Genomic DNA, 27319 nt, shown 5'->3' with positions numbered 1-27319 from the left:
CTTCATCACTATCGTGACGGCATCACGACCACCTAAGATGTGTACATGATACATGTCAGTCGCTGCAATTATACTGTTTTACATCCTTGATTAATGCGACTGACAAACGCCACATATGATGAAAATTGTAGTTTTAATGAAACACGTCGAACATATTACAACTATGCTAACATTGCGTGTTATATTAGTGGAATATATTGAGGTACTGTGTTCAAAAGTGTGAAAAAATATGTTGGGTCAATTTATCGACGTGGCGATCACCTTCCGGTGATCGTGCTTCTAAATGGTTCTCACCATGCATCGTGCAAGTTCATCCGCAGGTGGCAACAGAGCACCTGTCACTTGACACGTGCTGCATGCGCCAGCTGATGCGCTATCCGGTCACCACTGATATTACAAACAGAGTCCCTTTAAACTGATTACCCAGGGTGCCATGCGTGGTCCCTTTTGCAGTGGATGGCGGGAGTTTGCTGGTGACAGACAGAAGCACTAAATGTTTAAATAGTTCGCGCAACATCCTCGTATCTGCGGATAGACTTACCATGAACCGCGGCGGATTCGGGCGGACGTCATTGTGAGGCGTTTTGAGATTATCTCTCCCCCACTCGATGGCTATGGAGTAAAGCATTGATTTGCCTTCTAGTAGGAAGAACGGCGGTCGCTGATCGGGGAGTTCTCGCTAGTGTTGCTCCGTTGTCAGCGCTAGATGGAGCCACTGCCGCAGCCAGTCAGACGGAGGGACGGCGGGTAATAGATTGCCGTTCCCGTTGTGTGAGCCACCGATACCACTGGACATCTTAAATTAACTCCAACACACACCGGATCAGCCCTAAAACCAGAGATGCCATCGTACTACCGCGAGATGTGCGGAATGACAAAAAAGATCGGAATAGTCACACATCGCAATTAGAGCCAATGGAAAAACTAGCTTAACGTGTGGATTTGTTCACAAGATCAGCGGTGAACGTGCGGGGGAGCGATTTTATTGGCTGCTCGATAGGGGTAAATGGAAGAGCGTGTGATGGAGGTTTTACCTCTGTGTGGCTACTGTAGCTAAGTGTCCCGATTATGCATTCAATGGTGTACAGGGGAGTCACTGAGAGTCGGTGGGGAACCGTTGGTCTGACGGCCGCCACGGTGATGACGTAGAAGCCCCGGAGGAGTAGAGGGACAAGCCGTTCCTCCAGGGAAACAACCTCTACCAAGGGAGCGTGTCACAACATCTCAGCACACTCTAGGATGGAATGATATGGCCTAGATTTCCTGAAGGATATTGCCTCCGCTCTTTCTGGAAATGGGAACGCTGAAGGCTGTCTTGTTAGTCTTGACATTTCTGAAGCAGCGATACCGCTGTCCGCGCGATAGTGCGGAGAGATCTCTGCAATCTGCCACTATCAGCTTCATGTATATGAAATGGCAACTGGACGCGAGCAGTTACAATGGATAGATTTACCTTCGGATTATCAGCTTAATACCCCGTGTTTTGTGTACTGTGAGCTGTCGTGATGTGATTGTCATAGCTCCATATCGCTGAATATGTATGCCCTTCTGAGGCAGCAGCCCTTCTCATGAATAGACGGTGTAGTTGTACAATGAAGTAGTTGCATGTCGTCCACCCGGTTGTAGACATCCAGGGGGCACGCCGTGGGGTGTAAGAGGAACGTGCAATCAAGACAAGCTATGCTGACGTGTTTCCATCGGTTTGGAGGACAATGCATTGGATCATAGTCTGCAGTATCTGGTCGGTCACCTCAGCGTTCAGTGGGCCACAGCAACCAGTTATCAACATAGGTGCCGTCTTCGATACGGTTGAATACGACAACTTCAAGAAGGTGTTTTATGCAGCCGTCGACGACTTCAATAACTCCAGTCAAAAGATCCACATATTCGGAGACGCTGTGACCGCCCAGATGGGTCTCCGTGACACCATTAGCCTGACCTGCAGTATGTTGGAACAGAAAAGCATTCATTTGTTCTTGGTGTTTGGCAATGCGAGTACAATACACTCCATTAATAACATCGCACAGTACTTGGGGATACCCGTCATGGGATACATGACGGATATGAGGGAAAAGCACGTCAAGGTAAGACCAATGACTACCTTCATATTTCACAGGGTCCTGGGTTCGAATCTAGATTAATGACATCTTTCAACAACTTGATCTTACACGCTTAAAATAATTGAAATACCGTTCAAACTTAAGGCACATCTTAAACTGTTAACGCTGGACTGATGTTGGACTGATGTTTGACAGACTGTTTGACTAATGTTTGACCTATGTTGAACAGATGTTGAACTGATGCTGGACAGCCTGTTAAAGTGATGATGTTTTTCTGATGTTTGTCTGATGTTGGCCTGGTGTTTGCCTGATGTTTGTCTGATTTTGGCCCGATGTTTGTCAGATGATGGCCTGCTGATTGTCTGATGTTGGCCTAATGCTGACCTGATGTTTGTCTGATGTTGGCTTAATGCTGACCTGATGTTTGTCTGATGTTGGCCTAATGCTGGCCTGATGTTTGTCTGATGTTGGCTTAATGCTGACCTGATGTTTGTCTGATGTTGGCCTAATGCTGGCCTGATGCTGGTCTGATGTTTGCCTAATGCTGGCCAGATGTTTGTCTGATGTTGGCCTAATGATGGCCTGATGTTTGTCTGAAGTTGGCCTAATGCTGGGCTGATGTTTGTTTGATGTTGGCCCAATGCTGGGCTGATGTGTGTCTGAAGTTAGCCTAATGCTGGCCTGATGTTTGTCTGATGTTTGCCTAATGATGGCCTAATGCTGGTCTGATGTTGGCCTAATGATGTCCTGATGTTTGTCTGAAGTTGGCCTAATGATGGCCTGATGTTTGTCTGATGTTGGCCTAATGCTGGGCTGATGTTTGTATGATGTTGGACTCATGATGGCCTGATGTTGGCCTAATGTTTGTCTGATGTTGGCCTAATGCTGGCCTGATGTTTGTCTGATGTTAGCCTAATGCTGGCCTGATTTTTGTCTGAAGTTGGCCTAATGATGGCCTGATGTTTGTCTGATGTTTTAATGGCGGTCACAGTCATTATGACTTGAATTGTTATGACCCAGTTTCACGAACCTGACACTACATCTCCACTTGCTTGTGTATTAAACATCCTAATTGCAGCCAGGATGATACCAGGCTCTCCTAACATATGTAATTCATTTATATATAACGTAATTAAGGGCGCGTGCACGAAAGACAAGAATGGGTGTCAGCTACATTAAATAAAACAATGACATTTATCTGATGATAATTAGATTGCACTTCAGCAATGGCTATCACAGACTCTGTCTGATCAAGGCCACGGTCAAGGTCAAGCCTGTTTCCATTTTATACTATGTAGACAACAGTCAGCTTCACGTCACAGGCGATGCACAAATACTGTACAAAACCACGGTACTGCATCAATTAAATCCATTACACCAAGCTGACTGCAAAATACCGATTGACATCCTTGCATTTACTCTACAATGCTGCATATAGACACACTAATAATATTTACCTTAACATGTGTAGAAACAAATTAATCAAAGATGCGTTTATTGTTTGCCATGGGTGATTTTACACTAGGTAACATATGCTCTGAGCCATAAACAATATATGAACACTCTGGAACATATAAACTCATGCATAATAAACCAACACTCCGTAACATAAACCTTAAACCATGCAAAGAAACCCCCACACACTGCAACAAATACCATATACCATGCACAACGAAACCATAATCTAGAACATAAATACAAACATGCTGGTACACAAACCCTGAACCGTGCACCTTATAACAACACTCTGGAACATATGAAGTCTATACCATGCATCATACAACACTCTGTAACATAAACCCTAAACCATGCGCAACACTCTGGAACATATGAAGTCTATAACGTGCGTAATACAACACTCTGTAACATAAACCCTAAACCATGCACAACACACTGGAACATATGAAGTCTATACCATGCATAATACAACACCCTGTAACTTAAACCCTAAACCATGCACAACACTCTGGAACATATGAAGTCTATACCATGCATAATACAACACTCTGTGACATAAACCCTAAACCATGCACAACACTCTGGAACATATGAAGTCTATACCATGCATAATACAACACTCTGTAACATAAACCCTAAACCATGCACAACACTTTGGAACATATGAAGTCTATACCATGCATAATACAACACTCTGTAACATAAACCCTAAACCATGCACAACACTTTGGAACATATGAAGTCTATACCATGCGTAATACAACACTCTGTAACATAAACCCTAAACCATGCAAAAAAACCCACACACTGCAACATATTAACCATGAAAATAAAACCGTACTCGGCAAAATATAATTAAATCATTCTGCTACACAAACCCTGAACCATGCACGTTATTATAACACACTGGAACATATGAAGTCTTTACCATGCATAATACAATACCCTGTAACATAAACCCTAAACCATGCAAAAAAAACCCTTCACTGTAACATACAAACCATGAAAATAAAACCGTACTCGGCAAAATATAATTTAAACATTCTGCTACACAAACCCTGAACCAGGCACATTAATACAACACTCTTGAACATGTAAGCCATATATCTTGTATAATTAAACAAAACTCTGGAACGTATAAACCCAACACCATGCCCAGTAAACAACACCCTCGACCATATAAACTGTAAACTATGCATACTAACGAAACCCCCTGTAACATATAAACTATGCATAACAAAACCATAATCTGGAACATAAACTATTCATAATAAAACAACACGCTGTAACATATAAACCCTAAACCATACATATCAAAAGAACACACTGTACCATATTAATCATAAAACAACATTTTTGAACATATAAAACCTTAACCATGTATAATTAAACAACACTGGGACGTATAAACCCTACACCATGCCTAATAAAACAACACTCTGTGACGTATAAACCCTACACCGTGCCTAATAAAACAACACTCTGGAGCATATGAACTCTAAACCATGCAGAATAACACAACAAACTGTAACATATAAACCCTAAACGATGCATAATAAAACAACAGTCTTGAACATATAAACCCTTAACCATTATGATTAATCAACACTCTGAAATGTATAAACCCAACTCCATGCCTAATAAAATAACACTGAAGCATATGAACACTAAAACTATTCATAATAAAACATAAACTGGAACACATAAACCCTAAACCATGCATAAAACAATGATAATAAAACACTTAGTAACATTTATCATGATGCGGAAACGTACAACACTGTTTTATATTTAACCAAGCCTAATAAACCGTCCCTTTGTCACATATCTTCAAACTATAGCAACAACGATGCAAACACCACTAAGCAATGTACAACAAAACAGCCACAACAATGTCTCGTATTTAGCCTGGGATGAATTATTCAAGAACAATTTGAAGCAAACCACCAAACGTCACCGACATTCTGTTAATAGAAATGCAAAATTCAAATATACTAATATGGCTAAATTGAAACCAACCCGGTTATACAGGTCTCTGTAATAGAATGCAAATAAGTCTTCCACCCAAGTGTAAAGCAATAGCTCTATGGCAGGACTCTAATAGTGTGTTTGCACATTGCTTCCCCGGGAAAATGATTTTAGGAACGAGGATTAGGCCAAGTTGAAGTTCAGTCACACTGAGAATATGCATAGAAAGTGCCGTGGAAATCTTGGGGCATAGAGATGTACGTACGTGGTGGTTTGAGGGGGTTTCCTGTCTTCAGTTTCAAAAGAATATATGCCAGGACTGCTAGTATAACGAACTTAGTGTTGTTGACCTCGATACAACGCTTCCGATGGTGGAATTATACACAGACGGAACGACAGCATGCAGATGTATTGTTAGTAAATAATCGCACATACACTAAACACATGCAGTTTGATGTAGGTGGTTTAGATACCAATGATCAGGGAATTTCACTCTTACATACAAGGTTGGGTCATTTTAAGAAAATAAACAATTTGTGTAGCGATCAACGCATGAAGCAGTTTCTGAAGAGTGTCACTAGCACATGATGCAAATTATTTCTGAAGAGTATCTCTACCATATGAAGCATTTGATTTCCAAAGAGTGTTTCTAAAACATGAAGCATATTGTTTCTGAAGAGTGTTTCTAAAACATGAAGCATATTGTTTCTGAAGAGTGTCTCTAGCACATGAAGCATATTGTTTCTAAAGAGTCTCTCTTGCACATGAAGCATATGATGTCCAAAGAGTGTTTCTAAAACATGAAGCATATTATTTCTGAAGAGTGTCTCTAGCACATGAAGCATATGGTTTCTAAAGAGTGTTTCTAAAACATGAAGCATATTGTTTCTGAGGTGTATTTCTGACACATGAGGCATATGGTTTCTAAAGAGTGTTTCTAAAACATGAAGCATATTGTTTCTGGGGTATATTTCTGGCACATGAAGCATATGGTTTCTAAAGAGTGTTTCTAAAACATGAAGCATATTGTTTCTGAGGTGTATTTCTGGCACATGAAGCGTATTGTTTCTAAAGAGTCTCTCTAGCACATGAAGCATATGATTTCTAAAGAGAATTCCATGTTCACAACATTCATTTAGCGCTTTACAAAAGAACGAGTATTTGAGTCTGCAGAGAGCCATTGTACTCAGATATGTTACGAATTACCCAACCAGTTTACTTCATCTACCACCTTGAGTATACATTGTATTATAGCTCCAGTCTATTCTACTCCATTCTATTATGATAATACCATGAATGCATTCTCCGCTTCGTTTTGAGGTCAAACAAAGGTATATGACGCTAAAAATAGCTGTCCAATCAAATTACACAAATGAGCGAGAGACATTGTGTGCTAAGTTTGTTGTAAGAGAGATTGAGATTGTGACGTCATGAATGTTTAGTGGCGAATGGGTACCGGTTTTTATCCCAAAAGCATGAAGATATACTACCCTGCATACGCGATGATGCTTCATCTAATGCGTAGTTGTCTATTTCTTGTTTGCGAGACACTTAATGCCATCAAATGTATCTCACTGTTGGGCCATTGGGCGTCGTCATAGATTATCCAGCACAGTAGAACATTTGACAAAATTGGCAGCAATGTTACACTGCTTTTTCTTTTTGTTCTGTAAAAACGATTTACAAACACCATATAAAACAATTAATAGCCTATTCAATTTAATAACATCGTTTTACTGAGAGCAGATATGAATCACGTCACATCAAAAGGTGGGCAGCGATGTGTCGCGTATTGACTGACATACATCCCTGAGAGCCTTTCATTCGTGGTCATATACACAACGTAATGTCAGAAGTCAGATGAGTATCTTGGCCAAGGTAAAGACATCAGAAGAGTGTTATGCGCAGGTGGGGAAGGTGGGTGAGGTGGTATATGTGAATGGAAGGGGGTATGTGGTATATTGTATATGAGTAGCGGAGTGGGTCGGGGTATATTAGTGGGTCGGGTGGTATATAGGTGAGTCTGGTGGTATATAAATGATTCGGGTGGTTTATGAATGGGGAGGTGATATTTGAGTGGGTGAGGTGGTTTGTATGTGGGTGAGGTAGTATATGAGTGGGTGAGGTGGTTTATTAATTTGGAGGTTTTATGTAAGTGGGTGAGGTGGTATATGAGTGAACTTTGTGATATAGAAGTGGGTGAGGTGGTATATGAGTGGGTGGGGTGGTTTATAGGTGGGTGAGGTAGTATATGAGTGGGTTAGGTGGTTTATAAATTTGGAGGTTGTTTATAAGTGGGTGAGGTGGTTTAGAGATGAATGAGGTGGTATATAAGTGCATAAGGTAGTAAATACGTCTGTGCGGTGGTATATGAGAGGGTGAGGAGGTTTATAGACAGCTGGAGTGGTATGTAAGTGGGTGAGGTGGTTTGTAGGTGGGTGAGGTAATATATAAGTGGATGAGGTGGTTTAGAGATGGGTGAGGTGGTATATAAGTGCATAAGGTAGTAAATACGTCTGTGCGGTGGTATATGAGTGGGTGAGGTGGTTTATAGACAGCTGGAGTGGTATATAAGTGGGTGAAGTGGTATATGAATTGGTGAGGCTGGTACATAAATGGTCAGGTGGTTTATGAGTGGGTAAGGTGGTTTTTAGATGATAGGGTGGTATATAAATGGGTCATAGTATTTGTTCTGAAACAATTCTGAATATCACCCTTTCTGTGTCCAAGTCGAAACAGATGTAAAAAAATATACATCGTTGTCATAGTGCATCAGTTTCTGCCCAATATTCCTGACAGTCAAGTAAGACAACTCTCCACCAAATTACATTTTAAATTGACCTATGCGTACTATCTACTGGAGATCATACTAGGCAATCAGTATGAAGACCATCTCAAGACGTGACATCCTACCTTTGTTTCTATGAATGCCGGTTCGCCAAGTGACACACATCTGCTCATGCAACACGAACCTTTCACAGTCGCCCACATCGATCACGTGGACCGCCAAGAAGATCCTCTTACAATTTATTCGCCCTTTTCGTGGCATATTTTGATATTTGAATGCACATTATGCAAAAACAGCACTGGAAAGGTCAGGTGTGATTGCATAAACAACGTCCAAAGACACCCAAAGGGAGTCGATATAAAACGCTGGTCGCCTCTGTACATTTTAAAACCGAACTGGGGCTAACGCGAAACCAGGCCTTACGCCATGCAGATAGATACTGTCACCGCTCGGAACCATTGCTTACCGTTGATTTGCTTATATGGTTGTTCTATACAGCTCTTGATCGTGTCCTCGCCATTGTTACCACGTGACCTATCACAATCAGCTGTTGTGTATAGTAAGGCTTGTCTGCCCTATGCTTCACTTGATCATGCTCACTAACATGGCCGTCACATCCCTCCTTCCTCGCTTGGGAGAGGAGCGAGCCTCTAACAATGTAATGCGTAGATTAAATTTAAATTAGTAATGTCGTGCTTCCACGTAAATGAGACGTCACCATTTGTTTAAAGATAGCAAAGTCTATTTCCATGTAGGTCTATTTGTTTCAGGTTCATACACATCAGGGGGGCACGTGTGGCCCAGTCGTCTAGGGCGCCGCGATTCGCTGTGCAGAGTTGCGTCCCTTGGGCACGCCAGAAACCTAGGATTGTGGGTTCGAATCCCGGTTCGCCCCGATTATGTTTCTAGGGTTGTCAGCACCATACCCGTGCTCATGGGTTTCACCGAAGTGGTAAACGTCTGAGACATGCATCACTTCGGGCTTTCCTCCCACATTAGCCTGACACGCCATGATTTAACTGTAATACTGTTAAAAGCGGCGTTAAACCCAACTCACTCACTCATATGGATCACTTTCTCTGATTTCAGTACTGAAGCTTATATACTGAGGATACGAACAGCCAATGCGCATGCATAATTTTACATAGTAATCGCTATTGTCGAGCGTCGAAGTGAATGAATGATAGGGTCAACTGATTTTGAGATAGACAGGCTAGCATGTGGGTAGGAGAGAATGGGGGGGGGGGGGGGACAAAAACAATCGTTTTCAGTTCTCGTGGCCTGAAAACATAGGGTCTTTTTATAATTAACCATTTAATAGTGAACAAAATAACATCGTTTTCTATTTTTCCAATTAAGTTTTAAAGACAAGAAAAATTGCAAATTTCGGATCGAGAAGGAAATGATTGATACGAAACTTCAGTAACAATTTTAAAATAATTGATTTAGTGTTTTCTTTATAACGGTGGGATGGCGTTTGGACATCAACATGTTCTTATAAACCAAGGAAGAAGTATATTTATATCTGTTAGTATCCTATTACACCCCTAAGGACATGCGTCTACTGGCGCAAGCAAACAGAAAATGATTGTATTGATGAAGTTTTTCATTGCACAGGGACGGCAGTGCTTGCTCTCATTGACAAGACGTCATTCACACGTGAACAATACCGCCATGTGTGTCGCGATGTATTTATGCTGACTGCAATTGATTTGCAGTAATTACGCTTTAACTAATTTGACTTTCTCCAAGGTGGCTTGAATCCTTGGATGGAGATGTTTAGTACCCTGTCGCCAACACTTTGTATCTCGTCACTCATGTGTTGAAATCAGCTGATGAGAGAACGTATCAAGTCCTACCTTTCAAGCACGAACAATTAAAGCAGGGAGTAATACCTCGGCTGACAGCGAACCGAGAGAAGATTTTTTTAGAATCTTTGAAAATCGAATAGCCTGTTAACTTCAAGTGAACCAGTATGAATGTAAACACAATGTCCATGTGACGTGATGTATTTCGATATATCGTGATAAATATTTGCCGTGTGATCTATCGACTCGGCATCGCTTCAACTGAATTCGCTTTGCCGCACATAGCATACCCATACACGCGCACCGATAACAATTAAGTGGGAAAATTCCAGTGGTTATTCCCGACGTATAATGAGGCTAAAATCAATGAAGTGTTTCTCGAGGGTCCTCGTGGAGCCGTGGTGCATGTCTTCCACGACAGATTACAAGCCAATTTTATTGCCTTGTATGTATTTTTTATCAGCCAACTGAGCAATATCATCGACATATTTAAATTGAGGCTGCGAAAATAATTCGAATGTCGAAGGATATTGTGACTTTGATGAAGTTAATCGCCTAAGCTTGTGTAATTAATAAATAAAGCCACGTGCAGACGCCCTGCAGAATTTCTGCCGAACGGTATTGTGAAAGATAAACACGGAGTTATATCTGCAGCCAAGTACCATTGTTTTATACTTAATAATTCAATATTATTCATTATTTGAATATTTTATATTGGGTTATTATAGTACTATATCAATTCTTTTAGTGATTTTGTTTATATATTAGGGCGGAAGTTTTGTACATTTTGGTTCATGAGATGTACAGTGTCAAACAGCTCCAACAGGCGGTCCGATGTAAGGACACGTCTACCCAGTGTAAGGAGTAATGTTTAAAATATACAGGCGGGACAAAAACACAGTGGAAGAATAGTGTTATTAATGTCATGATGTTTGTGTTTGTAAGGGTTCTATGTCAGAGAGCGAGTGATGTTTTTCCCGCTTTTTGCAATATTCCAGCTTTGTCACTCCTATGCAGAAGAAGCGTGAGATTGTCACAGGATAGTGTCGCGTCGGGAGTCGAACCGCGCGCGCATTTGTGTGTGTGTGTGTTTATGTTCGTGTATGTGTATGTGTGTACATGTGCGTGTGTGTATGTGTGTGTGTATCTGTGTCTATGTATGTGTGTGTTTATCTGTGAGTGTGTGTATTTGTGTGTGTGTGTGTGTGTGTGTGTGTGTGTGTGTGTGTGTGTGTGTGTGTGTGTGTGTGACCCAGCCTTTGCTCTTATGTTGCTCAGGGGTATACTGATAGGCAAGTATCTGAGGATATTGCATGGACTGACTTCATTATCTTTGGCTCTAGTCATAACAGATGTAGGGGCAAGTTCGTGAGAGCAAACGAACCTGCAAGGAAAAAACAATGCCATTTTGAATCACATGCATCCAACGAAAACACATTCTCCCCGCTAATTTCAGAGAAATAACAACTCCAGACCAGCTAGGAAAGGTAAATACTTGAGAATAATAGGATAGGACAATTACATGGAGATGTTACATCAATTCACTGTAACGAATTCCAACTTTGAGATGAAATGTTCAGTCATATATTACATCCTGGTGAATCGTGTGAGTGGTCAGTGTGTGTGTGTGTGTGTGTGCGTGTGTGCGTGCGTGCGTGCGTGCGTGCGTGTGTGTGTGTGTTAGTTGTGATGTGTTAGTTGTGTGTGAGTGGTCAGTGTATGTGTGTGTATGTGTGTATATGTGTATCTGTCTGTGAGTCTATGTGTGTGTATCTGTGTGTGTATGTGTGTGTGTCTACGTCTGTGTGTATGTGTACGTGTTTCTGTATGTGTCTGTATGTCTGTCTGTATGTGTGTCCTCCCCGCAAGCAGACATCTGACGTCAATGCCATTACGCTGCGTTAAGAGCTGTTCTCCATGTCTAAATTCAAAACGACCCTCTGTCGCATGCCCTTAGTGTAATGCATGGCTATCCTTTTACATCTTAAATGTATTTTTGTCACTAACGGTGCGCCTTTCCACGTACCACAGCGCTGCCCACAGTGTAATTGAGTTAAGTAGTTTCATAGTACGCTTTGCCTGCCTCTTTCAAATACTATTCTCGTTACTTCTTTAAGCACTTAAATTCATCAATAGCCATGACAGAGAAACCCAATGTTCACATCACGAACATGAAATATCTGCGGAAAAGCGTGAACCTTTCCGGACGAAATACAAGTTGCTATAGCTACAGGGGTAAGCATGGACGTCGGAGCTGCAACTACTACAACTTCTGCAACTACTGCATGTCCTCAGTACATCTTGACCTTGGACAGAGCAGGTCACCAGATCATTCATGCTTGTCCGGGACGGAGCAGATCCCCAGGAAATATCTAGTTTATTCAGTTTGTAATAGTTCACTGACAAGTTGGTAGGAATGAATGCTCAACCCTTTGTTGACTGGTCCGATTATCTGACTCCCCCCTAAACGAAATACAGAAGTACTGGAGTTGGTACGTTACTGAGAAAGTGTTACACTAAATATGACATGTTACATTTGACCCTTTTCTCTTTTCAAAAATTCGGCCTTGGGAGCCGTGTTAAGTACATGACCTTGACCATCAGTTTTCGGACTTCCTTTTCACGGAAGTCTCGGTGGCTCTGTTGGTTAGGTTGTTGACTTAATTTGCTGGCGATTAGGCGCCCAGCTAAGAGAGTGTGGGTTCGAATCCCGTTTTGGACTCAACCCCCAAAAGAGTACTAGAATTTGTACTTTGCTGAGAAAGTGTTATTCCAAATATTGCATATGATATATCTGACAATATACACTCTCCGTAACATCCCCCTTGTTTATTGCAAAGACTAGGTCTACTCATGTGTGACTTGTTTTACCTATCTCCTTGACTAGGCTGCGTCTACAAACCTTATATATTGCAAAGACTGGGTCTACTCATGTGTGACTTGTTTTGCCTATCTCCCTGACTAGGCTGCGTCTACAAACCTTTTATATTGCAAAGACTGGGTCTACTCATGTGTGACTTGTTTTACCTATCTCCCTGACTAGGCTGCGTCTACAAACCTTTTATATTGCAAAAACTGGGTCTACTTATGTGTCACTTGCTTTGCCTATTCCCCTGACTGGGCTTGCGTCTACAAACCTTGTATATTGAAAAAACTGGGTCTACTCATGTGTGACTGGTTTTACCTATCACCTTGACTGGGCTTCGTCTACAAAGCTCGTTTGATGTATTGTTACACAAGGTCAGGTTTGTCAGAGAAGTCCTTTTACGTTACAATACACAAGCAGTATTGATTGGCTCGTGTTTAATTAAACACTTTAAGCAAGGGCAATCTGAATAGTGTTCCATGGAGCGATATACGATGCAGGATATATCAATGTCCTAAACATACAGAACCAAATGCTTCATGAATTCCCAAAGATACAAGGAACTGAAGAGGGTCATTCCTAAATAGTAATCCCGTTCCATTTTTACTGTTCTATTTAATAATATATAACATTGTCCGATATAGATCTGTATACCGATTGAGTGCTTCCTGTCTGAGTTCCGACTGAACGTCACGTGTTGCACGGCAAACAGGACCCGGCAATGACGGACGTGTCACAGGTTGTCAGTCACGCGGCGCGTCACGCAGATCAATATTGTATACTTTTGTAGGGTTCACAGGAATAATTATCTGTCGTAATTTGATTGTTGGAAACACTCGGTAGAATCAATCAATTATCTCTAAACAATTGCCAGTGAAATATATGTTTTACACAACACAACGTCAATAATCTGGAATGTCGTCGTGCTGTCACGTACGCCATTGTTAGAGGATAGAATTGAACTGTGATCCTGGGACCACTTGCACAAAGCGATCGTAGCGCTAAGATGGTCTTAACTCCCATACTTTAACATAGACTTACGACAGTCGTACGCTACGATCGCTTAGTGGAACATGGCCCAGGTTTTGTCACGGTATATGTGTAATGTATAAAAGAAAATACAAAAGTGAGTAAGTGGGACCCGTGAAGATCCGGGGTAGAATAGGTCTTCAGCAACCCATGCTTGCCATAAAAGGCGACTATGCTTGTCGTAAGAGGCGACTAACGGGAACGGGTGGTCAGACTCGCTGACTTGGTTGATGCATGTCATCGTATCCCAATTGCGTGGATCGATTCTCATGATGTAATCACTGGTCCACACTCGATTATTTATAGACCGCCGTCATATAACTGGAATATTGCTGAGTGCGGCGTTAAACAACAAACAAGGAAGTGAATGAATATGTAAGTCTCAGCGTGTCAGTTGATGTGGGGAGGAAGCACATAGTGATGCATGCCTCAGACATTTCGGTGAAACCCAAGAGCCGGGGCATGGAATCGAACCCAAGACTATTCTGACTCTCATGGTACACCGTTATTTCTCCACAGATTTGATCCAGGAATACTGCTAAAACGGCGCAAACTATCTTTCATTCGAATTTAAATATAAATAAATAGTTTATCTGAATACAGATAGCTAGTATTATAGAAATATGTTTTAATAGGGCACAGATGGTCCTGGGTTTAAAGTCAGCTGTTGCAGGATGTATGAAGGACTATGCATAATTATGTTCACCTCTTGTCTGGGCGGCATCCACGGCGCCTTGTCTGGTCCTACATTTTTTGTATTCATATACTCCGTATATTCAGTTTCATGTATATTCAATACTCCTGGATATACATCCTGTATCTATATACCGGTTATTTCCAGCTGCATATATACCCTTCTATCCATATTTTGAAAACCCGTGCACTGGTTCAAATACACACTATTTGTTTGTTTATTTATTGTTTAACGACGCACTCAGCAATATTTCAGCTATATGACGACTTTCTGTAAATAATCTGTAAAATAGTCTGGACCAGACAATCCAGTGATTGACATCATGAGCCTCGATCTACGCAATTGAAATGCGATGACATGCACCACCAAGACAGCGAGCCTGACCACCCGATCCCTTTAGTCGCCTCTTACAACAAACACAGTCGCCTTTTACGGCAAGAATGGGTTGCTGAAGACCTGTTCTTCTCCGGATCTTCACGGGTCTAAATACACACTAGATATAACAGTTGTTTTTCTAACGTCGCATGCTTAAGGTCATTGACATCTGTACATTATAAATTGCAAGATTAATTACAGGAGTGATGTTCTGTCGTGTAATCTATAAGTCCTTATCCTGTCTGAGTCGCGTTTGACGTTGATGGTTGTTGTTGGTGTCAACCATGACGTCCCGATTAGCTTCATCTGATACTGACATCACTGCATATTTTGGTATCACATGCTATACACGATGCTCTTACAATCGTATCATCCAGCTTTAATAAGTTCTTAATTGAGCTGGTTAACGGCGAGGCTGTCGTTGACGTAACCACGACGCGGACATCGACGTCCTGTTGTAGAGACACCTCGAGGGTCCTAGGATTGAATTAGCTGGTTAGATTACATATCTATATATAATTCCATAAAAGATTGATACTTCACCTCTTCTACTGACGCAGTTTCCGGTCCGAATGTAAATGAGAGTAGGTGGGGTGTTCGTGCACATGATTCTTGTTTTTGTTTATTTATTTATTTGTTTGTGTTGTGTGTGTGTGCGTGCGTGCGTGCGTGCGTGCGTGCGTGTGCGTGCGTGATGAGAGTGTGTGATGTGTGTATGATCGTGTGTCATGTGCGTGTGTTTTTGCGTGATATGTGTCAGTGTGCGTGATGAGTGTGTATGATGTGTGTATGATCGTGTGTGATGTGCGTGTGTTTTTGCGTGATATGTGTCAGTGTGCGTGATGAGTGTGTATGATGTGTGTATGATCGTGTGTGATGTGCGTATGTTTTTGCGTGATGTGTGTCAGTGTGCGTGATGAGTGTCCGTGATGTTTGTGTATGTGCATGAAAGTGTGCATGTGTGTGTTTGTGTGGTGTGTGTACATGTGTGTGTGATATGTGCTTGTGTGTATTTGGTATTTATGGGGCTATGTGTGTCTAAAGGTTCATATGCGTGTGGGTTCGTGTGATGTGTGATATGTGTCCAAATTAATCGGTCAAGACTTCTTAAGTCGTTCTGGTGAGGTAACATCAACACTGGTGAAGTTGGGATCGCGATAGTGGGGGCCATGTTTCACTTGACCCTCCCCTTGACGCCCCTCTCGGCCACGCCTAGAGGAGTCTAACGAAGCACAAGACAGCGCTGTATTCGGTCAGAATATTATTTGCTTTATCAACTTGCTCCGCAAATCGAATACACAAAACGCCGGACACAAAATTGCTTAATCGTATACAACAGAATGTATCAATACTTTAACATAACGGCGAAGTGGCAAATTGTGGTAAGGTTTGGCTAATAAATATTTGTGGTATTCCTCTCCTTCAAGTACTTTAGGAGCAGGTTAGCGGTCGAGCGGCCAAGAACCACGACTTCTTCCTAACTTCTATAATTTATTTCTACAATCGTCGATGTTGGCCTGTAAATGGCTATTGCCTCGAGATGGTCAGGGGTAGACCAGAACCATGCGTAATGGGGATCTAATTTTCCACCAGGAGAATCAAGGACGCAAAAAGCATGAGTACGGAGTCTTTTCCAGCTTAATGGAATTCGTCCTTCAATTGGCGGTCGGTAATGGGCAGGAGAAGAGCTCATGCAAATAAGACACAAGAAATTTCGATCGATACATGTAAATTGCATGCAGACCCTGTCCCTATGAGCTGTGTGAGCCGTGTGAGCTGTAGATACCGTGCCGCGGAACCAGGGAGACGGGCTTTGTTTGTAGGAAGGGCTGGGATATGCGTCCCCATGACGCCGACTGAGGAAGCATTCACTGCAAGACGTGTGACCCATTAACCCGTGACATTGATAGGGCGTCTGCGGTTGACTTCTCAACACTGTCGGCGGACGGAGGGATAGAGACGGACGGGGCGGGCGGGGGAGGGTACTTTGGACCTTTGTACATCAATATCGGATGGGTGGGTGGGGTTGGGGGGGGTGGAGGTCCATATGCAGAAATGACTTTTGGACCTTTGTTTATTTGGATGGGGATGGGGTGGGTTGTTTACTGTAAACACCTCTTCAATCACATGTATCAATACTCTAAACCAGCTGAATTAACTTGTCAGTTTATACCATTTGATACGCTATGGTACATCACCTTTGACGTTTGTTTATTTGGATGGGGATACCGTTGGGCTGTTTACTGTAAACACCTCTTTAGTCACATGTATCAGTACTCTAAACCAGCTGAATTAACTTGTCAGTATATACCATTTGATACGCTATGGTACATCACCTTTGACGTTTGTTTATTTGGATGGGGATGGGGTGGGTTGTTTACTGTAAACACGTCTTCAATCACATGTATCAATACTCTAAACCAGCTGAATTAACTTGTCAGTATATACCATTTGAAGCGTCTTAATACATCACCTTTGACGTTTGTTTATTTGGATGGGGTCGACGGTGGGTTGTATACTGTAAACACGTCTTCAATCACATGTATCAATACTCCAAACCAGCTGAATTAACTTGTCAGAAAATACCATTTGATACGCTATGGTACATCACCTTTGACATTTGTTTATTTGGATGGGGATGCCGTTGGGCTGTTTACTGTAAACACCTCTTCAATCACATGTGTCAATACTCTAAACCAGCTGAATTAACTTGTCAGTTTATACCATTTGATACGCTATGGTACATCACCTTTGACCTTTGTTTATTTGGATGGGGATGCCGTTGGGCTGTTTACTGTAAACACCTCTTCAATCACATGTGTCAATACTCTAAACCAGCTGAATTAACTTGTCAGAAAATACCATTTGATACGCTATGGTACATCACCTTTGACGTTTGTTTATTTGGATGGGGATGCTGTTGGGCTGTTTACTGTAAACACGTCTTCAATCACATGTATCAATACTCTAAACCAGCTGAATTAACTTGTCAGAAAATACCATTTGATACGCTATGGTACATCACCTTTGACGTTTGTTTATTTAGATGAATATTGGGTGGGTTGTTTACTGTAAACACGCCTTCAATCACGTGTATCAATACTCTAAACCAGCTGAATTAACTTGTCAGTATATACCATTTGAAGCGTCTTAATACATCACCTTTGACGTTTGTTTATTTGGATGGGGTCGACGGTGGGTTGTATACTGTAAACACGTCTTCAATCACGTGTATCAATACTCTAAACCAGCTGAATTAACTCGTCAGTATATAACATTTGATAGTCTAAATACATGATGTCGTAATCGTGTTTGTGTTGTAGATCATCCGTATTATATTGGTATTCGGGTTATCTGTTTTTGGTTTATCATCCAGAGTAGTTTATTTGAATGCTTGCAAACCTAATGTAGTGTGAAGTGTGATAGTTCGTTACACGATCGCCAGAGAATAATTCCCAGTAATAAGTACCCATATGTTAATAGCGTGACTGGGCGCTATACTGGAGTAGGCTCCGCGAACAGCTGGCCGTGCTTATATATATCAGGCCTAATAAGAACAGAGCTGCGTCCCCACGTGTGATGGTCCCTCCTAGGATATTAGGGAGTGTGTCTAACTTGAGGTTAACTCGACTACCGTGATATAATCCTCCTCTTGGAAAGAGGTTGGGTGTCTGTTTAATCACGGGAGACGAGTGAATGGCCGGTCAGATGTATAGATTAGGACACTTACATTTCTGTGAATTTTAATAAAAGATGGCGCTCGGTATTAATTTCCGAGCTGGTGGTAATTCAACAATCGTTGTATAAGGTTTGTTTGTTTCGTTGTTCGTTTCAAATTTCCCGGGTGATTTTTAATTTCTATCTTATTTTGAAGGTTGAAAGTTGTCTCATGTTTTCGTTATATCAAACCTTTGTTTGAAGATAAGGGTTTGTTATTGAAACATCCGCTTATTGTCACATGTCACATTTATTCATCGAACGTGACATAAAACTAATTAAGGTGCCCCAAATTAGGAAAAGCAATTCAAGAAAAGCAACGACAATAATTTACCGTTGAAATACGGTGAATTCATATTGCGATCCACGGGTTCTTAAAGAGAACGAAACATGGCGTGTTATTCTGGCGACAGATGTTGACTTCAGTTCGTGACACACTTTCGACCATTGTCCGGATACTGGTGTATATCATCTGTAAATGATGTCCTGCGTTAATAATAATATGCAAAATAGTTTTCACTAGATATATCCCTCAAATATATGTCTGGAAAAAGAAGCGTTGCCACGCAACATCGCCCCTAGATAATACCATGGCACGCCCTTCGATCATTCTGATGGAGATTTGGTTGACCGTGTTTGTTATTTCTGACTTAATTAAAATAAGGAAACAGTCTATGAATTGCGTTTATTCATCCACCGCGAAAAGTATTGATTTTGAACTGTTATTTCTATTTATGGGTAAAGTATCGAACAAAGGAGCATATAATTAAACCGGTACACAACCCTACTCGATGTCATACAATGTTAAAAATGGCGGCAAGTATAAGTACGTATGATGGTAAACATCTTTAAAATACCTGCCGTCGACTTAAACTATTTCATTAAGACTTTGTTTTAGTTGTCATAGTTCAGACGAAAAAAGCCTTTAATATCTTTATTTTATTATGTTTAGTTTATTTCAGCTTAGCTATGGAATGTTTAAGTGAATGCTGCTGTTGCATGTCTAACGCCTATTTCTGACTCGGGCTCTTTGGCATTTATAACAAACGGCTTTAATGAGAAATATTAAGATTGATTTTATCTAAAGCAACAACGTTAGTTTCTATATCTGTTTATTCCTTTGGGCGGCTTTCCACCATCTTCCGCTGTAGTGGTTTCAGAGTGTTTGATGTGGCCAAACAAACAAGCGCGTCACAAGGGCAGGTACTCCTCTGTTTTCTTGCCAGGGTCGCCATTTTTAGATCAATGGCGATATAAATACTTTGATGTAAGTTTGCTTTGTCTAATTATTACTTTAGATGTAGCAGGCCGGATGATATACGGACTATCATCCCCGTTAATTGAATGCAGCCCATGGAGACTGGTTTGATGGGCCCTCGTAGACAATCCGCTCGTTCTGCTCGTATCCGCCATACCGCCGGCTTCAGTAGCTTGCTGAACTGTTTTGATGGCGGAATAGTAGCCGGCTGTTTATACGACGATGTTAGTACTACTTAGGCTCGTTTGTTGAGTAGCCGACTGAATCAAGTGACTGATTTGACATTAACCATTAGTCTTAATTTGATCATTCGCTGTTATTTGCGAAGCATATTTGTTTGTATTGATATTATAGTTCATATTATTATGATTGTGATATTTAGACTGAAAACGATGTGGCCATTTTGAAAGTGGAACAAAGTATCTCAGCTTAGTTGACAGTTGCATTCTCTCAAAGACTTTATTCATTACAAGTTGTCATGAGGGTGTGGAGGGCACGAGTGGCCCAGTCGTCTAAGGCGCCGCGACTCGCTGTGCAGAGTTGCGTCCCTTGGGCACACCAGAACCCTATGATTGTGGGTTCGCCCCGATTATGTTTCAAGGTTTGTCAGCACCATACCCATGCTCGTGGTTTTCACCGAAGTGGTAAACGTCTGAGACATGCATCACTTCGGACTTTCCTCCCACATTAAGCTGACATGCCTCGATATAAATGTAATACTGTTAAAAGCGGCGTTAAACCAAACTCACTCACTCACTCAATCAGGAGGTTGTGGTTCGAAGTTTAGGTACACATGCGACCATGAGCAATAAGACACAAAGGTACCCCCCCACCAACACACACGCGCGTGCACAGTGTCACGATGGTTGGTCGTTGTTTCGGTTAACCTAGGCGGGAGATCAGCTTCAGCCGATGGCGTTATCAACGTGTGGGTGGGTGCCAGATGTCGATTGTTTCCAATTACAAAATACAAAATAAAACACATTACACTGTTCCTCGTGAATTAATGAAGCAGACTATATTTCTAAATTCAGAGCCAGTGAATAATCAGCGTCGAATATCTGCCGAAACAGTTTCTGTTGTTTGTTTGTTGTTTAATGCCGCACTCAGCAATATTCCAGCTATATAACGGCGGTGTGTAAATAATAGAATCTGGACCAGACAATCCAGTGATTGATATCATGAGCATCGATCCATGGGATCGATGACATGCTTCAACCAAGTCAGCGAGCCTGACCACCCGATCCCGTTAGTCGCCTCTTACGACAAGCATAGTCGCCTTTTACGGCAAGTATGGGTTGCTGAAGACCTATTCTACCCCGGATCTTCACGGGTCTAAGAAACTTTATGTCAGTAAGGCCGCCTATCGGGAATGTAGTATGCTGAGAATGTTGAATATATTATAAACTAACTCAAGAGCTCACAGCAGTGCATGATTTCCGTTCCAGCTGCTCATGTCTGTAGATTATCGCCGTGTTTACTCTACAGCTTGGTCGTGATTCTTCTGATGTTATAGGGGCGGTCGGGTAGACTAGTGGCTAAAGCGTTCGCTTGTCACGCCGAAGACCCGGGTTCGATTCCCGACATGGGTACAATGTGTGAAGCCCATTTCTGGTGTCCCCGTCGTGATATTGCTGGAATATTGCTAAAAGCGGCGTAAAACCATTCTCACTCTGATGTTATACCTTAGGATGAATAACGAGCTAACCTCTGCTGCAGTGCATGTGTCGGACACGAACTTGCCCTTAAATACCTCCAGAGTTGCTTCCCTTGGGCACTCCAGAAACCTATGATTGTGGGTTCGAATCCCGGTTCGCCCCGATTATGTTTCTAGGTTTGTCAGCACCATACCCGTGCTCGTGGTTTTCACCGAAGTTGTAAACGTCAGAGACCTGCATCACTTCAGGTTTTCCTCCCACATAAAGCTGACACACCGAGATATGACTGGAATACTGTTAAAATCGGCTTTAAACCCAGCTCACTCACTCACTCTTAAATACCTCAGCGGCTGTGAAGTGTAAAGTCAAATGGCGTAACTCTGCACTACAAATACACATATGCCTAGTAAAACATGACCCATAAACAAGCATGAAAAGAACAAGGTGTCCCCGTAATTCCATCAGCTTCGATAAAAATGCCAAGCTGTGTATTTTATCAAATTTGTATCATTCTTGGTAAAGCTGATTGCTAGCAGACAATGTTGGTATCCGATTTTGCCCCATAACGTTGTTAGATGAGGCGAACAAATACGCGTAATTCCCATTAGATCTTGCGGCCTGGCTATCCGAGGTGACGCTGCTGTTTCAGAGGTCAGAGTTGGGCTGTCGCAGCTGACACTGGTGTTGGTAGTGCAGAGGTCAGAGTTCGTCTGCCCAAATTGGTACCGTTGTTGTTGGTGTAGAGATCAGAGTGTATCTTTATCAGTTCCTGATGGCGCACAGTTCAGAGTTCGGCTGTCTCGGCTGAGGCTTGTGTTTGTAGTGCAGAATTCAGACTTCGTCTGCCTTTACTGGTATCGTTGTTGTTGTTGTTGGCGACGACTGTCCTTGTTGATCATGTTGGTGGTGTACAGTTCAGACTACGACTGTCCTTGTTGATCGTGTTGGTGATGTACAGTTCAGACTGTCTCTCCTTGTTGATCGTGTTGGTGGTGTACAGTTCAGACTGTCTCTCCTTGTTGATTGTGTTGGTGGTGTACAGTTCAGACTCTCTCTCCTTGTTGATTGTGTTGGTGGTGTACAGTTCAGACTCTTTCTCCTTGTTGATCGTGTTGGTGGTGTACAGTTCAGACTCTCTCTCCTTGTTGATTGTGTTGGTGGTGTACAGTTCAGACTCTCTCTCCTTGTTGATTGTGTTGGTGGTGTACAGTTCAGACTCTCTCTCCTTGTTGATTGTTTTGGTGGTGTACAGTTCAGACTCTCTCTCCTTGTTGATCGTGTTGGTGGTGTACAGTTCAGACTCTCTCTCCTTGTTGATTGTGTTGGTGGTGTACAGTTCAGACTCTCTCTCCTTGTTGATCGTGTTGGTGGTGTACAGTTCAGACTCTTTCTCCTTGTTGATTGTGTTGGTGGTGTACAGTTCAGACTCTCTCTCCTTGTTGATCGTGTTGGTTGTGTACAGTTCAGACTCTCTCTCCTTGTTGATCGTGTTGGTGGTGTACAGTTCAGACTCTCTCTCCTTGTTGATCGTGTTGTGTACAGTTCAGACAGCGATTGTCCTTGTTGGTCGTGTTGATGGTGTACAGTTCAGACAACGATTGTCCTTGTTGATCGTGTTGTGTACAGTTCAGACAGCGATTGTCCTTGTTGGTCGTGTTGATGGTGTACAGTTCAGACAACGATTGTCCTTGTTGATCGTGTTGGTGGTGTACAGTTCAGTCTGCGATTGTCCTTGTTGATCGTGTTGGTGGTGTACAGTTCAGACAGCGATTGTCCTTGTTGATCGTGTTGGTGGTGTACAGTTCAGTCTGCGATAGTCCTTGTTGATCGTGTTGGTGGTGTACAGTTCAGACAGCGATTGTCCTTGTTGATCGTGTTGGTGGTGTACAGTTCAGTCTGCGATTGTCCTTGTTGATTGTGTTGGTGGTGTACAGTTCAGTCTGCGATTGTCCTTGATGATTGTGTTGGTGGTGTACAGTTCAGACAACGATTGTCCTTGTTGATCGTGTTGTGTAAAGTTCAGACTGCTATTGTCCTTGTGTGTACGGACATTAGCCAAATCAACTACTGTCACGTGTCATAGCTTGACAGAAACACTGGTACGTACGTGACACCCTCAATGATATACAAACCTCTAACTGCGAAACGGTAATGATATATCGGCTCCAACACTGATCACATGACGAAGATATTGGTCCAAACACACTCTTGTAACAGGTTATATTCTGGTATATGCACCCACAATAGCATATAATACTAGCATATACTCACTGCTGTAACACGTTATCATATTACAGAATAATGATGCTGTCACCGCTACAATCACCATTAGATACACTGCCAGTGAGCTATCACGACCAGAAGCTTCGGAACCTATTTGATTGTCGTCGAGTAGCCTCTCTGAACACAATAATTATATGTTTGACATTTGAAGATGAGACTTAGTATATATGAGTTGCCTGGCGATGTGGAGGCGATGTTGGCAGGACGCCGCGACGGAGACTTCATCATCGCTCGTCTCCAGGAAGATGCCAGATCGGAGTTTTCCACTATATGTTAGAAGACGTGCAGTAGAAATGGAATACCCGACGACGTCTCACACAGAAAGCTTTGTATTTGGATCAGCTTGTACTGATCGATGAAGGGGATTAAAATGATATGTAGAAGATGAAGACGAAAGCGTGTGTCATTACAGAAAATAACAAAAATATGTTATGTCAGTGTCGACATGAGACATTTACAAGACGGAGGCATGCGCGTGGTGTCATGAGTGAGTGGGCAGGGTTTGATGACTCTTTGAACTTTATGTATATGCGACCGCCTCCGTGGTCTAGTGGTAGGGCGTCCGCCCGGAGAGCGGAAGGTCCGGGGTTCGATCCCCGGCTGCGTCATACCAAAAGACGTTAAAAGATGGTACTTGTTGTTACCCTGTCTGGCGCTCGGCATTAAAGGGATAAAACAAGGACTGGTTGGCTCGGAGTCAGTATACTTTGTCTGAGTTGGGTATTCATGTTAAACTGCGGCATGGTATCTCAGTGGGCTAGCACTATAAATCGGCATCAGTCCGGACTAGTACAAGCAGCCACACACACGTGCATGCACGTCGCTATATAAGTGCAATAATCGTGGACGCGACGTTAAACTCAATTTCACCTCACCTCACTTTATGTATATGCATCGCGAGGTTGTATGTTATTGTGGAATGAAAACATATCGAAGACATCTAACACCTTTGTGAAACTCATGAGTACAACAAACATAGTAACAGTAAATAATTTGGGATTCGAACTAGTGTTAGACACTCCTTGTGAAATTGCTTCCTGAGAAAACGGGGCGGTCGGGTAGCCTAGTGGTTACAGCGTTCGCCCGTCACGCCGAAGACCCGGGTTCGATTCCCGACATGGGTACAATGTGTGAAGCCCATTTCTGGTGTCCCCCGCCGTGATATTGCTGGAATATTGCTAAAAGCGGCGTAAAACCGTACTCACTCACTCCTGAGAAAATTGTCATTTTTTTAAATGTCTTTTATGTGTAAACCTCATAAAATGATACGTTTTGATAGATAGAGGGAGAAGTGTATATATCTTTGCTAATATTGGCAAAGGCGTGCATCTTCTAAGACTCTGAAACACATCAGTATAGAATTATTAGAACATATATTAACATTTTCAGTACCGTTGCCTTCTTTCATGTTGTATATTTTACAGGAAGGCAAACATTTGATGTCACACTAAGATAAATTGGAATCCGGTTAATTTATGTATGGTTAAGTCGTATTTATCGCGTGTAGTTAAGTTGTATTAATGTCCTTGAACCTGTTATTAACTTGGTAACTTGATGACCCGTCATTGATACCAGTACAGTCCAGTCCACTGGATTCTCGATACAACAAGGAGCATACCAGGTCTTGCCACATTGTGTTACCGTTGAGCTTAAAAACCAAATCAAATTTAATGAATAGAAGAATCGTATAGTTTGTTTGTTTGTTGTTTAACGCTGCACTCAGCAATGTTCCAACTATGTGACGGCGGTCTGTAAATAATCGAGTGTGGACCAGAAATTCCAGTGATTACATCATGAGCATCTATCTACGCAATTGGGACGCGATGACATGCATGAACCAAGTCAGCGAGCCTGACCACCCGATCCCGTTAGTCGCCTCTTACGACAAGCATAGTCGCCTTTTACGGCAAGCATGGGTTGCTGAAGACCTATTCTACCCCGGATCTTCACGGGTCTAATCGTATGGAATGCCATTGACAAATACTCTCCATTATGAGTCTGCATAATGAAATGATAGTAGTCTTAGAACAAGGCTTGACCAGTACCATAACACATTGTTATCTCCAATATTACTTGAAGAAAATTCAGAAATGCCAATCATTTATCTTTTGAATCAAAATGGCGTAAGAGATGCTGCTTCTACACCTTGGGCACTGGGTACTCCAGACGTACCATTTCAGAATAATTGATGTATTATTATAACAAAACGTTCTTAATTGCCAAACATCTTTGAAATACAACGCTGTGAGTGTAAATTAATACTGCACTGTAGGACGTTATTTTGTGCTTGTGTTTCATCAGTGTTGTAAACTAGAACGACCTTCATCATTTGGCTTCCCTCCTACATCACGTGACACGTGACAACTGAAAACCTCCAAACCCGATAATTCAGCCACCGTGTGAGTTCAGAGGTTTGCCAGCTTACTGTAAACAGGGAGCTAGGAAGCGCCCAATGTAGACATTAAAACGTCTAGGCTCCAGGTGTATTCACATTCAAAATGTATGTTAAAAAGTTTGAAGTTTAAAGCAATGCCTGATTTGCCCTGAGTATTATGTTTGTCGGCACCACACCCGTGCTAGCGGATTTCACCAAAGTGCTAAACGTGTAATACCTCCATCCCCCGACCCCCCACCCCACACACATAAAACAGGCTGGCGGTAATAGGACTGAAATACGTTCACAGCGACGAACAACACAATGTCTTTGTAGATGTTCCAATTATTATGATACCGTTTCTACCTATCCACAGTGCACTTGTTCCTTGAACAAGCTCAACATGCTACAGGTGGGGTTCAGGCGCATGCGTCAGTATCTGAGGCATCTGGGTAGCCTCCTAGGTAAAGATTATATTCCTAACGCCGAAAACCAGGGTTCGATTCCCGTAATGGATTGGAAACCATTTCTTAGCCTCACCGGCCATATTTATAGCGTTTTGAAGCCAAGCGTCGGCCCGAAGATACCGTATGCGATCAACCAGTGATCTTATGTTCATGCAATGAAGATTACAAGCATAGCTGGTAGAACATGTATGCCGTGTAGAAGTTTGTAGCTATGCAAATCAACGTTCAAGACTATGTCGGGGGCCCAGTTTAGGTATGAAGGTGGTGTGGACGGTTCTGGAAAGGGACATCCGTTTTCCATCGTTAATATTCAACCTGGTCTGATGCCTTGTGACCTGCGACCGCCGTGGTCTAGTGGTAGAGCGTCCGCCCGGAGAGCGGTTCGATCCCCGGCCGCGTCATACCAAAAGACGTTAACAGATGGTACTTGATGTTACCCTGTCTGGCGCTCGGCATTAAGGGGCTAAAGCAAGGACTGGTCGGCTCGGAGTCAGTAAATTGTTTGAGTGGGATATT

The 27319-nt window shown here is 42.3% G+C and overlaps 1 protein-coding gene across 2 annotated transcripts in view; it reads left to right on the top strand.

Moving 5' to 3' along the window:
- Positions 1–737: 737 nt before the first annotated feature.
- Positions 738–27319, top strand: part of LOC139479042 (glutamate receptor ionotropic, NMDA 3A-like) — a 163812-nt gene continuing 137230 nt past the window's right edge. For both annotated transcript variants that reach the window (XM_071261788.1, XM_071261787.1), the window contains exon 1: positions 738–2084. In XM_071261788.1, coding sequence (XP_071117889.1) covers positions 1713–2084 — 372 coding nt within the window. In that variant the 5' untranslated portion in view covers positions 738–1712. The remainder of the gene's footprint in view (positions 2085–27319) is intronic.

The sequence above is a fragment of the Haliotis cracherodii genome, unplaced genomic scaffold, assembly GCF_022045235.1.
Source record: "Haliotis cracherodii isolate W230 unplaced genomic scaffold, xgHalCrac1.p SCAF_4, whole genome shotgun sequence".
In the NCBI taxonomy this organism is placed as follows: Eukaryota; Metazoa; Mollusca; class Gastropoda; order Lepetellida; family Haliotidae; genus Haliotis; species Haliotis cracherodii.
Note: the sequence above shows the minus strand (reverse complement) of the source record. Positions and strands in the feature narration are given on the sequence as shown.